Source organism: Chelonia mydas, chromosome 1, assembly GCF_015237465.2.
Source record: "Chelonia mydas isolate rCheMyd1 chromosome 1, rCheMyd1.pri.v2, whole genome shotgun sequence".
Classification (NCBI taxonomy): domain Eukaryota; kingdom Metazoa; phylum Chordata; order Testudines; family Cheloniidae; genus Chelonia; species Chelonia mydas.
This window is the reverse complement of record NC_057849.1, coordinates 6112099-6128434: the sequence shown is the minus strand read 5'-3', so window position 1 is coordinate 6128434 and position 16336 is coordinate 6112099. Positions and strand designations below refer to the sequence as shown.

At 43.9% G+C, this 16336-nt stretch overlaps 1 protein-coding gene across 1 annotated transcript; it reads left to right on the top strand.

Moving 5' to 3' along the window:
• Nucleotides 1-14973: 14973 nt before the first annotated feature.
• Nucleotides 14974-15909, top strand: LOC102947047 (olfactory receptor 51G2). Its single transcript, XM_007069854.2, has one exon. The coding sequence runs from the start codon at nucleotides 14974-14976 to the stop codon at nucleotides 15907-15909; it is 936 nt and encodes a 311-aa protein (XP_007069916.2).
• The last annotated feature ends 427 nt before the right edge of the window (nucleotides 15910-16336 follow it).

The following is a 16336-nucleotide window of genomic DNA, read 5'->3' as shown; positions in this document are numbered from 1 at the left end:
TAGCACACACTTGTCAACCCATTCTTTCTCCTCTGATATTCTTTGAGAGATTTCTCATGTTAGAGTGGGACTTAAAATGCAGCATCTCTTATCTGGATTTGTTCACAACCTGAAAAGATCACAGCATCTCAGCCCTCATTCAGTCTCTTCACAGCAAACAAAAGTCTACTAGCTCCTCTGTCCCTGAGTTAATATCTGACTGTGTCTCCTCAGGTTCTGCTCTGTCATTCTGTGACATTCCCCTCTGGTGTTATCTGGACCGGTGATCTGCTAGGTCTCTCCAATTGACTCTGGAAGCCAGCCTTACCCTGCTCTGCTGTGAGAACCCCCACTCCCGGGCTGTTCACGCACAGCCTCTAACATGTAAGCTGTTCCCATCTACTTGCAACCGAATGACACTAGCCAATAACTTCGGTTATGCCCGATGGACACTGCAAGCTTATATAAGTTCGTCAATTTAACAAAGAAATGTATATGTACCAGGCTTGTTATCCCAAGGGGAATCTCTGTCATGCTTCAGACTAAATGCACTGTTTCCAGATTTATTAACTACAAAGATAAATTTTAAGTGATTAAAGTCAAAGCATAACAAGTCAGATTTGGTCAAATGAAATAAAAGAAAAATGCATTCTAAGCTGATCTTAACACTTTCAATGTCCTTACAAACTTACATGCTCCTCACCACAGGCTGGCTGGTTGCTCTTCAGCCAGGTTCTCCTCTTTGATCAGCACTTCAGTCGCTTGATGTGGGTCTGTAGATGGAGGTGGAAGAGAGATGAAGAGCCTGGAAAATGTCTCTCCCTTTTATCTTGTCCTTTCTTCCCTCTTGGCTTTGCCCCTCCCCCCTTCAGAGTCAGGTGAGCATTACCTCATCGCAGTCCCGAACTGACCAAAGGAAGGGGGGTGACTCCCTCAAGGGTTTAATAGATTCTTTTGTTGCTGCCTAGGTCAGCGTCCATTGCTCCTGTGAGGCTGGGCTGTGTTTCTCCCATACCTGCCCTGATGAGGTGTGAACTGCCCCTCTGCTTTGGAAAGTTTTTGCCTGGGCTTGCTTTAAGCCATGAGGATACAGTTTCAGCCTCATAACTTTACACATGAAATTATAACCAATAACATTACTCTAACATTTACTATAACATCACTATAACAACCAGGATAAGTATCATGAGCCATCTGAAGACATCCAACATGACAAAATTTGCATTGGGCACCACACAATCATTTTATAAAGATGAACATGGGGGTGTAGGGTGTTCCCCTGAGGTACAGAGTGTCACACAATCTAGCTTGTATCCGGAGTGGTAACAGGCATTGGGATCAGCATAGAAAATATTAATTCCCTGAGCTCTCACTCTCTAGTACGTAGTGACCCCAGCAACTGTTATTCAGGCACGATAGTCTACTGCTCTCTCGCTCTCTCTCGCTCTCTCTCTGACTGTCTCTGTCCTGTATTCATAACATAAAATCCATAGCAACCAGGAACGGCATTGTGACAGACATGGAGCTGAGCTGCCATAATGAATGTGTACGTTAAACCCAGTTCTTGGGATGTTTGCTGAAGAGCTACATTGGGTTAGCTATTAGGATGTTTATGTTATGGCTATATTATGGCTCTTCTTAGTTTAATAGCAGGCTGCTAGAAAACAAGCAGGAAGGGAAACAACAACTCAAGAAAAGCCACCTCTCAATATAAGCACTTCAGGGAGGTTGAGAGACCACACTGCAGCTACGAGCTGGGAAGAGCCTATTTCCGGGCTCCAGCCACATTACACAGCTTGTTTCACCAGCACTAGGAATCTGTGCAGAGGTGGGGCAGCTGTTCCTGAAAAGCTCTTCAGGCCGACAGGCACAGACACCGCTGGGGAAACCTGAAGGCCCTCGGCCTACCTGGGTCCCTCTCAGATTGGGAGGGCTCGGGGTCAGAGACATGTACTGACTGTTGTTTGAAAACCCTCTTATTCCACCATGTTATGCTTTTTTCCTGCTGTTGAGATTAAACTGTATGTTGGTTTAGAAGACTGGCTGGTCACTCGTCTCACCATTAGTCACAGACTCCCAAAGGGAAGAATCACAGGTGCCAAACCAACTTGGACTGGTGGGAAAGCACAGACAACCCCCAGGTCCCAGGCTGAGGGTGTGAGGATTGAGAGGGAAGGGTACAGGGCCTGACATCTGACGCTAGGAGACCAGGGTGGAAGCAGAGATACTGGTAGCCATATAACTCTTTGAGGTATCTACAGGGTAGAAGTGCTGGAGCCCTCAGCCACTAAGGAAGCAGAAATATGCCCTGTTGGACCTGTTACCACAGAGCAACACAGCTCTGAATTCCTGCCTTCACGATCGAGCCAGAGAATAAAACCTTTGAAAATGCATTTGTTGATTAAATTTCCAGGAGCTAATAAACCTGACACAATTTGGGAACTAGTCATTGATATTTTGTGGGGTATCCTCTCTCTCAGCCCCTGGCACGATCAGGCCCAGAGCACACAGAACCTCTAGAACTGAGACCCAATGAGAAATCCTAACTCGAGGCATCGGGGTTTGAACACTCGAGGTCGCTTTTAATGTCAGATTTATGTGTAGGTTGAACAACCCACCGAGGAGCATGGGCAGATGGAGAGGAGGGGTTCCCAAGCTACCTAGTTCTGACTGCCATCCAGCCCCATCACTGAGTCACCCCGACAGCCCAGCTGAGAGCCCTCTGCCGCTGCACAGAACATCTGAAAATGGAAATAGCTTCCAGCCTTTCCCCTTCACTTCACATTTTAAAGACAGTGAAAGCTGCCAATGTACCCAGTTCCTGCTCGAAGGGGAGTCGCAGACACCAGAGGTCTACACCCTAAAGGACAAGGAGTAATCGGAGAGGTGCAAAGGCAGCAGGCTGTACCTCTTCACATAAGGAGACAACAGTTTTTATGAAGCATGCCCGCACATTTCCTTGGGGGCCATGTGGCCCTCAGGGAACCTCAGCTGCTTCGTTTCATGTGCACCAGATTTAACCCTGTCAGAGCCAATGGCAAACTGCAGGAGGCCAAATCACAGGGGACTTGTGGTGATGCTGCCCAACTGGACTGCAGTGCAAACCCTATTGCAGGCTCTGCTCCTGGAATCTGGGATTTTCATCACTGTTCCTATGATTCTGATTAGCCACATGGCTACCTCGGGAGTGGCGAGTGGTAACAGTTATGCTATCACAGCTGTGATCTTGCTGAAATAAAATAAAATAGAATAATAATAATAATAATAATTAATAATATAGGAGCAGATCTCTCCCCGGCAGCCCCATTTCCTGCATTACAAACCCAGGGTGCAGGCCAAGAAAAGGATACTACACGAGGCTCCCTACAGGAAACTTTCCTCAGATTGTTCCAGGAGGTGGCGTCCCTTCCCTTCTCCCAGAGGAATGAAAAGGGGGACCCAGGATCCAGGGATCCCCGAAGTTATGCACAGATCTCAGTGATCCACTGGTAGCCAGGCCCCCCACCCACAATCTCTGGGCCTCCACAACTGCTCTAGGACCCTCTCCAGCTCCTGACTAGCACAGGTTCCTCAGAGATGTCCCATCAGGGCCAGTCTCAGTAGCCACTGCCCCCAGGATCTGCTGTAGGGGCATTGTTCAGGGTGGAAGGGACTGCACAGAGATGGGAGGGCTGGTTAGAGTAGCTGATGGGCGCAGTACCCCAGCCACAGATTGATTGGGAGCTTTTGACCTTTCCATACCCAGAGTGCAGCTAGAGACTTCGTCACCGCAACCTTCATTTATGTTTCAAGAAAGAGTCAGATGAAAACCCTCCAGTTGCCCTTGGGAATCCAGGCAGCTGCAGCTGGGAAGCATCATGGCAGCTGAGCTTTCGGAGAAAAATGATCCAGTTTCTGTGAAAACTCATCCCAAAAAATGGGTGAAAAGGAAATATTTTAGTTTGGGTGAAATTTTTTTGTGGGGGTGGGGACTCCAGCTGAGCTTTAGCTCAAACCATGAGCCTCTGTCCCTTCTGTTACAGGACCTTCTGTTACAGGTAGCACTAGCCACCTCCCTCCACCCCCTGCATCATCCTCACACAGTGAACAGCTTCTTGGGGTGACCATATTTCTCAAAGAAAAAGCACATGTTCCCCAGATGCTCACTTGAACCCCCCGTGTGAAGCTGTCGCCCATTGCTGGAATCCTGCATGGGGCACCCTCAGGTCTCCAAAGGCTGTCACCTGTAGCTGAAAAGCTAGGAAATCTGAAGCAGCCCAAAGGCTCAGAAACCAAAGGCATGTGTAAACGAACCCCACATTAGTATATTTTAAAATCTCATTGTTTTTAAATCAGTCTCATGATTTTTTGGGTGTGTGACTCACAATTTTTGAATGGTGATAATACATGCATAGTTCACAAGATCTGAAAAGCAGCTAGCAAATGACACAAAACCTAACAGCAAGTTTTTTAAAGTGCATCAGAAGCAGGATGCTGCCAAACAGTCAGTCAGGAAACTGGATGATCAAGGCGCTAAAGGAAGCGCTCAGTGAAGATAAGGCTGTTGCGGAGAGCCTAAATAAACTGTTTGCATAGGTCTTCACTGCACATGATGTGAGGGAGATTCTCATGCCTGAGTCTTTCTTTTTAGATGATAGATCTGAGGTACTGTCCCACATTTAGGTATCAGGAGAGGAGGTTTTAGAACAAACCAATAAATTAAACAGTATTAAGCCACCATGACCAGATGGGATTCACCCAAGAGTTCTGAAGAAATTGAAGAACATAGAACATAAGAACAGCCAGACTGGGTCAGACCAAAGGTTGATCTAGCCCAGTATCCTGTCTTCCAAAAGTGGCCAATGCCAGATGACTCACATCCCTTCACCCATTCCCAGCTTCTGGCAAACAGAGGCTAGGGACACCATCCCTGCCCATCCTGGCTAATAGCCATTAATGGACCTATGCTCCCTGAAATTATCTAGTTCTTTCTTGAACCCTGTTACAGTTTTAGCCTGCACAACATCCTCTGGCAAGGAGTTCCACAGGTTGACTATGTGTTGTGTGAAAAAAATACTTCCTTTTGTTTGTTTTAAACCTGCTGCCTATTAAATTCATTTGGTGACCCCTAGTTCCTGTGTTGTGGGAAGGAGTAAATAACACTTTCTTCCCACCAGTCATGATTTTATAGACCTCTATCATATCCCCCCTTAGTCGTGTCTTTTCCAAGCTGAAAAGTCCCACTCTTATTAATCTCTCCTCATATGGCAGCTGTTCCATACCCCTAATCATTTTTGTTGCCCTTTTCTGAACCTTTTCCAATCTGTGGAACTTGTTGCTAGGGGATGTTGTGAAGGCCGAAATTATAACTGGATCTAAAAAAGAATTAGGGAAGTTCATGAAGGTCCATCAGTAGCTATTAGCCAAGGTAGTGAGGGATGCAACCCCATGATGAGGGTGTCTATACCTCTGTCTGCCAGAAGATGGGAGCAGATGACAGCGGATGGATCAATCGATCATTGACCTTTTTTTTCATTCCCTCAGAAGTATCTGCATGGGCCACTGTCAGAAGACAGGACTCTGAGCTAGAAGGAACATTGGTCTGACCGAATATGACCGTTCTTATGTTCTTAAATTATTCCACTGCTCTATGGGCTGCTGCAGACAAGCCTTTTCCAGGGTATCCCTCTGCTATAGAGCTGCCATAGCCACCTTGGCAAATGTCCAGGGGCTTCTGAGTGTGGGAGGCTGATGTTGGGGCTGGTCCTGCTACCTAGTGGTGTGGTCCTGTAGCACAAAGGATGGAGGCTCATGGTTTGAGCTAGAGCTGGGGTAGAAAACAGAGAGATTGCTCCCAAATGAAAAATGTTGACCCAGACTAAAATGTTTCATTTTCACCCATTTTTTGGGATGAATTTTCATAGAAAACAGATCATTTTTCTCTGAAAGCTCAGCTGCCATATTTCTGCCCAGCTGCAGCTGCCTGGATCCCCAAAAGAAATTGGAGGCTTTTCATCTGCCTCTCCCTCGTAACATAATAAAAGGTTGCACTGATGGAGTCTATGGTTGCACTCTGGGTATGGAAAGGTTGAAACTTCCCTGCCAGTCTATCGCTGAGGATTTGTGCCCTTCAGCTACACTAATCACTCTCCCCATCTCTGTGGGATATTGTGACAGGCCCTGGTAGCACATCTCTGATGAACCTGTGCTAGCCGGGAGCTGGAGAGGGTCCTAGAGCAGGTGTGGAGGCCCAGAGATTGCGGGTGAGGGGTCCTAGCTCCCAAAGGATCACTGAGATCTATGCATAATTTTGGGGATCCTGGGTTCCCCTTTTCATTCCTCAGGGAGAAGGGAAGGGACCTCCCCTCCTGGAACAATCTGAGGGAAATTTCCATGTAGGGAGCTTTGTGGGCTCTCTCTTCCCTGGCTGGCCCCCTGGGTTTGTAATGCAGGAAAGGGGGTTGCCGAGGAGAAATCTGGTCTTCTATTATTATGATGATTCTATTTTATTTTATTTCAGAAGATGAAAGCTTTGACAGCATCATCGTTACCATTTGGCCACCCTCGAGGTAGCCCTGTGACTAATTGGAACCATACGAACAATGATGACAAGCCCAGATTCCAGGAATAGAGTCTGCAGCAGTCTTCACACTGCAGTCCAAGTGGATAGGATCACCACCCATCCCCTGTGATTTGGCATCCTTCAGTTTGCCATTGGCCGTGATGGGGGTTAAAACTGGTGCACACTAAGCCAAGCAGCTGAAGTTCCCTGATGGTCAAGTGGCCCCCAAGGGAATGTGCAAACATGCTTCATAAATACGGTTGCCTCCCTGCCTGAACAAATACTGTCTGCAGCCTGTGCAACCTCTCCAATGACTCCTTGTCCTCTAGGGTGAAGACCTCTGGTGTCAGCGGCTCCCCTTCTAGCAGGAATTGGGTACGTTGGCAGGTTTCACTGTCTTTAAAATACGAAGTGAAGGGGAAAGGCTGGAAGCTGTTTCCATTTTCAAATGTTCTGTGCAGTGACAGAGGACTCAGCTGGGCTGTCGGGGTGACTCAGTGATGGGGCTGGAGGGCAGGCAGCGCTAGGTAGCTTGGGAACCCCTCCCCCACATCTGCCCACGCTCCACAGTGGGCTACTCAATCTACACAGAAATCTGACATTCAAAGCGAGCTCGGAGTGTTCAAATCCCGATGCCCTGTGTCAGGATTTCTCAAGGGCTCTCATTTCTAGAGGTGTCAGATGCTCTGGGCCGATTCTGCCAGGGGCTGAGTGAGAAGAGACCCCCCCAGAATATCAGTGACTAGTTCCCAAATCACCTCAGGTTTATTTCTTCCTAAAAATTTAATCAGCAAATGCATTTTCATTTGAAAAGGTTTTATTCTCTGGCTCAATTGTGAAGGCAGGAATTCAGAGCTGCGTTGCTCTGTGGTAATAGGTCCAATAGAGCATATTTCTGTTTCCTGACTGGCTGAGGGCTCTAGAATCTCTGCCCTGTAGATACCCCTCACAGCTAAAGGGCTACTGTCATCTCTTCCCCCTCTCTGGTCTCCGCATGCCAGATGACCACCATTCATTTAAATATATTTGGATATTTTCTACTGTCTCAAATATAACAATTTCAATAACAGCACAGAATACAAAGTGTACAGTGCGCACTTTATATTTATTTTTTCTTGTGGATATGAGCACTGTAAAAAAGAAACAAAAGAAATAGTATTTTTCAATTCACTTATTTTTACAATTCACCGAATATAGTATTATGTAGAAAAAATAACTGCACACAAAAATAAAACAATATAAAGCTTTACAAGTCCACTCAGCCCTACTTGTTGTTCAGCCAATCACTCACAAAGTTTGTTTACATTTGCAGGAGATAAAACTGCCTGCTTCATATTTACAATGTCTCCTGAAAGTGAGAACAGGTGTTCACATGGCATTTTTGTAACTGTCATCTCAAGATATTTTCATGCCATATGCTCAAACGATTCATATTTCCCTTGATGCTTCAACCACCATTCCAGAGGACTTGCATCCATGCTGATTATGGGTTCTGCTCGATAATGATCCAAAGCAATGTGGATTGAAGCATGTTTATTTGCATCATCTGAATCAGATGCCATCAGCAGAAGGTTGATTTTCTTTTTTGGTGGTTCAGGTTCTGTAGTTTCCGCATTGGAGTGTTGCTCTTTTAAGACTTTTGAAAGCATGCTCCACACCTTGTCCCTCTCAGAGTTTGGAAAACACTTCAGATTCTTAGACCTTGGGTCGAGTGCTGTAGCTATCTTTAGAAATCTCACATTGGTACCTTCTCTGTGTTTTGTAAAATCTGCCGTGAAAGTTTTCTTAAAATGAACAACGTGTGCTGGGTCAACATCTCAGATTGCCATAACACAAATATATGGCAGAATGCAGGTTAAACAGAGCAGGAGACATACAATTTTTCCCCAAGGAGTTCAGTCACAAATGTAATTAACGCATTATTTTTTTAACAAGCCTCATCAACATGGAAGCATGTCCTCTGGAATGGTGGCCAAAGCATACACATATTTAGCATACCTGGAAAGTAAATATTTTGCAATGCCGGCTAGAGTAGTGCCATGCAAACATATGTTCTCACTTTCAGGTGACATTGTAAATAAGAAGCGGGAGCATTATTTCCTATAAATGTAAACAAACTTCTTTGTCTTAGCGATTAGCTGAAGAAGAAGTAGGACCGAGTGGACTTGTAAGCTCAAAAGTTTTACACTGTTTTGTTTTTGGGTGCAGTTCTGTAACAAATATAACCTACATTTGTAAGGTGCACATCCATGAGAAAAGAGATTGCTCTACAGTACGTGTAGGAGCTAAATTGAAAAATATTATTTTTTTTGTTTGTCTTTTGACAGTGCAAATATTTGTAATAAAAATAATAATGTAAAGTGAGCACTGTACACTTTGTATTCTGGGTTGTAACTGAAAGCAATATATTTGAAAATGTAGAAAAAAATCCCAAATATTTAATAAATTCCAGTTGATATTCTATTATTGTTTAAGAGTGTGATTAAAATTGTGATTAATTGAGATTAATTTTTTGTCTTAATCGCATGAGTTAACTGCAATGAATTAACTGACCTAGTTTTCAAACAGCAGTCTGTACAGGTCTCTGACCCCAAACCCTCGGACTCTGACGGGGACCCAGGCAGGCCGAGGGCCTTCAGACTTCCCCACCATATCTGTGTCTGTCAGTCTGAAGAACTTCCCAGCAACAGCTGCCCCAGCTCTGGACACACTCCCAGCACTGGCAAAACAAGCTATGTAATATGGCTTGAGCCCAGAAATAGGCTCTTCTCAGCTTGTAGCTCCGGTGTTGTCTCTCAACCTCCCTGAAGTGCTGACTGAGCGATGGCTTTTCTTGAGTTGTTCCTTCTCTTCCTGCTTGTTTTCCAGCAGCCTGCTATTAACCCAATATATCCCTACAGGAAACATCCCAAGAACTGGGTTTAATGTCCACATTCGTTATGGCAGCTCAGCTCCATCCCTGACCCAATGCTGTTCCTGGGTGGTATGGATTTTATGAATACAGGACAGAGACAGTCAGAGAGCAATAGACTATTTTCCTGTGGGAAATGAAGTTCCACATGGATCTGACTTTGAAATGCACTTAATGCAATCCCCATTTGTGACTGAATAACAGGTGTTGTGGTTATTATGTACTAGACTAGTGGTTTTCAACATGTAGTCGGTGGGCCACTGGGGGGGGTCTCCAGACTATGTCTACCTCCATTCAAAATGTATTAGGGCTCTGCAAATGAACAAAGGTTCAAAACAACTGTCTTAGAGAGTGAGAGCTCAGAAAAGGAATATTTTCCATACTGATCCCAATGCCTGTTACCACTCCGGGTACAGGCTGCAGAATGACCGAACAGAACCTGCGGAGAACCAGTCAGCTATTAACCCAGGGACAGAGGAACTACTAGACTTTTGTTCGCTGATAAGTGCCTGAGTGAGGGCTGAGATACTGCAATCTTTTCAGGTTGTGATGAAATCCAGATGACAGGCACTACATTTTAAGTCCCACTCCAACGTGAAAAATCATCTCTGAGAGAAGATCAGAGGGAAAGAATGAGTTGACATGTGTGTACTAAAGTACAGATGTGTAAATGTAATGACTTTTGCTTTAGAAAATATTTGAGAAGTATTTCACATACTGTTTGCAATGGGTTTGTGCAATTAACTCTTTGTTTAGAGAATAGTAGTATAATATTGTCTCTGAGAATCTGACCAGAAGCTCTTTCTAATACTTAAATTCAGAACATACGAACATAAGATCACCCATACTGGGTCAGGCCAAAGGTCCGTCTGGCCCAGTATCCTGTCTCTAAAAGTGGCCAATGCCAGGTGCCACAGAGGGAACGAATAAAAAGAGGTAATCATCTCCTGTCACCCATTCCGAGCTTCTGGCAAACAGAGGCTAGGGACACCACCTCTGCCCATCTTGACTAATAGCTATTGATGGACCTATCCTACATGAATTTATCTAGCTCTTTTTTTAACTCTTTTATAGCCTTGGCCTTCACAACATCCTCTGGCAAGGAGTTCCACAGGTTGACTGTGCGTTGTGTGAAAAAATATTTCCTTTTGTTTGTTTTCAACCTGCTCCTATTAATTTCATTTGGTGACCTATAGTTCTTGTGTTATGAGAAGGAGTAAATAACACTTCCTTATTCACTTTCTCCACACCAATCATGATTTTATACACTTCTGTCCTGTTCCCCCTTACTCCTTTCTTTTCCAAGCTAAAAAGACCCAATCTTATTAATCTCTCTTCATACGGAAGCTGTTCCATACCCCTAATAATTTTTGTTGCCCTTTTCAGAACCTTTTCCAATTCCAGTATATCTTTTTTGAGATGGGGCGATCACATCTGCACACAGTATTCAAGATGTGGATATACCATGGATGTATATAGAGGCAATATGATATTTTCTGGTTTATTACCTTAATGATACCTAACATTCTGTTCGCTTTTTTGACTACTGATGCACATTCAGTGAGTGTTTTCAGAGAACAATACACAATGACTCCAACATCTCTCTCTTGTGTGGTAACAGCTAATTTAGACCCCATCATTTTATATGTACAGCTGGGATTATGTTTTCCAATATATTACTTTGCATTTCTCAGCATTGAATTTTTCTGCCATTTTGTTGCCCAGTCACCCAGTTTTATGAGTTCCCTTGTAACTCTTCACAGTCTGCTTTGGACTTCACTATCTTGAGTAGTTTTGAATCATCTGCAAATATTGACACCGGACTCTTTACCCCCTTTTCCACATCACTTATGAATGTGTTGAATAGTACTGGTCCCACTACAAACTCCAGAGGACACCATTACTTACCTTACTCCATTCTGAAAACTGATCATTTATTCCTACCCTTTGTTCCCTATCTTTTAATCAGTTACTGATCCATGAGAGGACTTTCCCTCTTATTCCCTGAGTGCTTCCTTTGCTTAAGAGCCTTTTGTGAGGGACCTTGTCAAAGGCTTTCTGGAAATCTAAGTACACTCTACCCACTGGTACCCCTTGTCCCCATGCTTGTTGACCCTCTCAAAGAATTCTAGTAGATTGGTGAGGCAGGATTTTCCTTTACAAAAACTATGTTGACTCGTCCCCAACACATTATGATCATCTATGTGTCTAACAATTCTGTTCTTCACTATAGTTTCAATCAGTTTTCCTGGTACTGAAGTCAAGCTTACCCGCCTGTAATTTCCACAATCACCTCTGGAGCCGTTTTAAAAAAAAATTGGCATCACATTAGCTATCTTCCAAACATTTTGTACAGAAACTGATTTAAATGATAGGTTACAAACCACAGTTAGTAGTTCTGCAATTTCACATTTGGCTTCCTTCATGACTCTTGGGTGAATACCATCTTGTATTGGTGAATTATTACTGTTTAGTTTATCAATTTGTTCCAAAACATCCTCTAACCGACACCTGAATGTGGGACATTTCCTCATAGTTGTCACCTAAAAAGAATGGCTCAGGTTTGGGAATCTCCCTCACATCCTCAGCTGTGAAGACTGATGCAAAGAATTCATTTAGTTTCCCCTCAATGGCCTTCTCATCCTTGAGTGCTCCTTTAGCAACTTGATCATCCAGTGGCCCCATTGGTTAGCAGGCTTCATGCTTCAGATTTACTTAAAGAATTTTTTGCTATTACTTTTTGAGTCTTGGGCTAGCTGTTCTTCAAATTCATTTTTGGCCTTTCTAATTATAATTTTACACTTCACTTGCCAGGTTTTATGCTCCTTTCTATTTTCCTCACTAGGATTTAACTTCCACTTTTTAAAGGATGCCTTTTTGCCTCTCACTGCTTCTTTTACTTTGTTGTTTAGCCACAGTGGCTCTTTTTTGTTCTCTTACTATGTTGTTTTTTTTTAATTTGGGATATATATTCATGTTGAGTCTCTATTATAGTGTCTTTAAAAAGCTTCCATGCAGCTTGGAAGAATTTCACTTTTGGCACTGTGCCTTTTAATTTCTGTTTAACTAACTTCCTCATTTTTGTGTAGTCCCCCTTTCTGAAATGAAATGCTACCGTGTTGGGCAGCTGTGGTGTTTTCCCTGCCACAGGGATGTTAATTTTAATTATATTATGGTCATTATTACCAAGTGGTCCAGCTATATTTACATCTTGGACCAGATCCTGTGCCCCACTGAGGACGAAATCAAGAACTGCCTCTCTTCATGTGGTTTCTAGGACTAGCTGCTCCAAGAACCAGTCCTTTAAGGTGTCAAGAAACTCGATCACTGCATCATGTCCTGAGGTGACATGTACACAGTCAATGCAGTGATAGTTGAAATCTCCCATTATTATTGAGGTTTTTTTTTTTTATTTTTATTGCCTCTCTAATCTCTCTGAGCATTTCACAGTCACTATCACCATCCTGGACAGGCAGTTTATGGTATATTTCCTACTGCTATATTCTTATTATTCAAGCATAGAATTACTATCCATAGAGATTCTATGGTACCGTTTGGTTCATTTAAGATTATTACTTCATTTGATTCAATCCTTTCCTTCACATATAGTGCCACTCCCCCACCAGCATGACCTGATCTGTCCTTCCGATATTTTTTGTATCCTGGTATTGTTGTGTCCCATTGATTATACTCATTCCACCTAACTTCAGTGATGCCTATTATATCAATATCCTCATTTTATACGAGGAATTTACTTCACCCATTTTATTATTTAGACTTCTAGCCAGTGTATATAAGCACTTAAAATGGTCACTTTTTAGCTGTCTGCCATAACATGATGTAATTGACTGTTTCTCATCAGATCCTACCCATATTTTATCATCGTTCATCTTCTTCTCCTTACTGTGACATAGGGAATCTCCTTTAATTAATCCTCCCTAAACAGATGTCTCTGTCCAAACCACATGCTTCTGTACACCTGTCGTCACACCCGTAGCCCTCAGTTCAAAAACTTCTCCACAACCTTTTTCATTTTAAGTTCCAGGAATCTGGTTCCATTTTTGGTTTAGGCAGAGCCCATCCTTCCTGTAGAGGCTCCCCTTTGCCAAAAGTTTCCCCAGTTCTTAATAAACCTAAATCTCTCTTCCCTACACCATTGTCTCATCCTTGCATTGAGACCCTGCAGTTCTGCCTGTCCAACTGGTAATAGTGGTTGTATGTAACTTACACATACCACCTCTTACACGGGCATGGTTGAAGTAACTAGGACACTCAGCTGGATATTAGTACAAACCTAGTGTTTGCACTATTCAGCCATTTGGGATGTCTCCCCCGTCTGGCTGAAGTAACTGTCTGTGTTAGCTTGTAACTTGCCAGATATCTACAGACCCTTGCATGGGGAGAGGATGTAGGTCCTGTGCGGATGAAAAGAAGCCTGTAGGATGATTGAACTCTCTGAATTCTTTCAATGTTGGCTTGGCAAAGCACTTCAACTTCTCTTGGAGGGATTCTTGGGGGTCAGAGAGTATCACCGGTAGCATTTGGTAAGGGAAAGTTAATAGAGCCTGGTTCTGATCGAATTTACACATGTGAATCTGGAGTGACGCAGTTGAAGTCACTTGTTATTAAAATCAAAACCTGGCCCTGAGAATTCATCCCAGGTGCTGCAAAGAGGCAGTGGCATAATTTGGACTCTCAGGAGTAGAGAAAATAAAAACTATATAATGAGGCAATTAACCATTTTTATAAATAGCTTCAATGCAGGGCAGATAAGTACAATGAAAGATTTCACCATGCACTTCTCATTGCATGATACAATGGGCTACACTCAGAAGCGGAGGGTCAGGAAAGGTGTCTGCGGGAAGGTCACAATTGTAAAATTACACAGGGCTCAAGGAGACTGCACAACTCCCAGCCACAAGTTGTCAATGGACCCAAGAGTTTAGTAGGATTCAAAGAGGAACTGTATGTTTATATGGGTAACCAGAAAATCCAATTACATTAGTGAGGATTGTTTTAATTTTTTTTTGGAAAGACCATAAACCTGCCTGATTAACACAAGAAAATATGTGTAATTAGTGGGTGTCAGGGGAAAACATTCCCTGGGAGCAGGTTATCTCAGAGCTTTCTATTACAGGGCTTCCTCTGGCTTCCTCTGAAGCATCTGGAACTGGCCAGTGGATAATGGGCTAGATGGACTGCAGGTCTGACCCAGTCAGGGAATGCTTGTCTTCTTATATGTGGTGTAAATCCAATATTAAGTTTTTTGCTGATCTTCCTTGAGCTCCTGGGACTTTCCGAGTTGCACTGGGAGCAGAAAGATTGATTCATAGAATCATAGAATATCAGGGTTGGAAGGGACCCCAGGAGGTCATCTAGTCCAACCCCCTGCTCAAAGCAGGACCAATCCCCAATTAAATCATCCCAGCCAGGGCTTTGTCAAACCTGACCTTAAAAACTGATTGTTAAATATCATCTAGTTTCCTGTTGTTTTTCCTTTCAGGAGGAAAGGTTCAAAACTACTCGGACCTCCCAATACATTATGTCAGCTGTCAATGACACCAAATTCAGCTCTGAAGTGTTCTTTCTCACTGTGATACATGGGCAGGAAGACGTCTATCTCTGGATATCTGTCCCCTTCTGCTTAATGTATGTTATTTCTATAGTAGGAAACTCAGTCATTCTTTTCATTATAAAAAGAGATCCAAGTCTCCACGAGCCCATGTACATTTTCCTTTCCATGTTGGCCATCACAGACCTTGGCTTATCGATAGCCACCATGCCAACAACACTGGGCATATTCTTTCTTAACTCTAGGGAGATCAGCCTCGATGCCTGTTTTGCCCAGTTGTTCTTCATCCACTCTCTTACTTTCATTGAATCCTCGGTGCTCTTGTTGATGGCTTTTGACCGCTTTGTTGCGATCTCTAACCCACTGAGATATGCTTCCATCTTAACCCTGCCGAGAATAACCAAGATGGGACTCGTGTTTGTGCTAAGAGGGGTGGCTGTAATATTCCCACTGCCCTTTCTCCTGAAACGGTTCCGATATTGTCAAGCCAATGTCCTCTCCCATTCCTACTGCCTGCACCAAGAGGTCATGAAGATGGCTTGTTCGGATATCAGAGTCAACAGCATCTATGGCTTGTTTGTCACAGTCTCCACAGAGACATTGGACTTGCTGCTCATCCTCCTATCTTACGTGATGATTCTGAAAACAGTGCTGAATATTGCCTCCCATGCGGAGAGCGTCAGGGCACTGAGCACCTGTGTCTCCCACCTCTCTGCTGTCCTCCTCTTCTACATATCAGGGATTGGTTTGTCCATAGTACAGAGATTCGGGAATAGCTCTTCTCCTTTGCTTCAGATTCTCATGGGCTACATCTACCTGCTGGTCCCACCTATGATGAACCCAATTGTGTACAGCGTGAAAAGCAAGCACCTCCGTGCAAGGATAATCAGGGCATTCAAAAAGTGAAGGGTCAGTTCATCAGCTGGCTCCAGCGCTGGTGAAACAAGAGATGAAAAACAAGGGCCATGGCCACCTATTCCATCCTGGACCCTTACATCTGAGAAGACATGAGCTACTGATCTTCACTGTGTAGAGAGATGTTCAGACAGGGTCTAAGGCCTGGAGCAGTGGGACAGGGCCTGGTGAGGGAGGAGAGCGCACTGAGTGAAAGAGACCAAGGTGGCAGCAGGATTTACAAAGTGACTGTGTTCGTGGAGAGCCAGGGGACTGGTTGCATGTTGGCCCATAACTATCCTGAATCAGTGGCTGCTCTGACCTCAGAATTCCTGTCGATACATTCAATAAAGAGAAGGGATGTGGGTGTTGTTTCCCATTACACCTGGCCTGTCAATATCCCATTGTCTTCGGTTAAACATCCATGGGCCACGAAAAA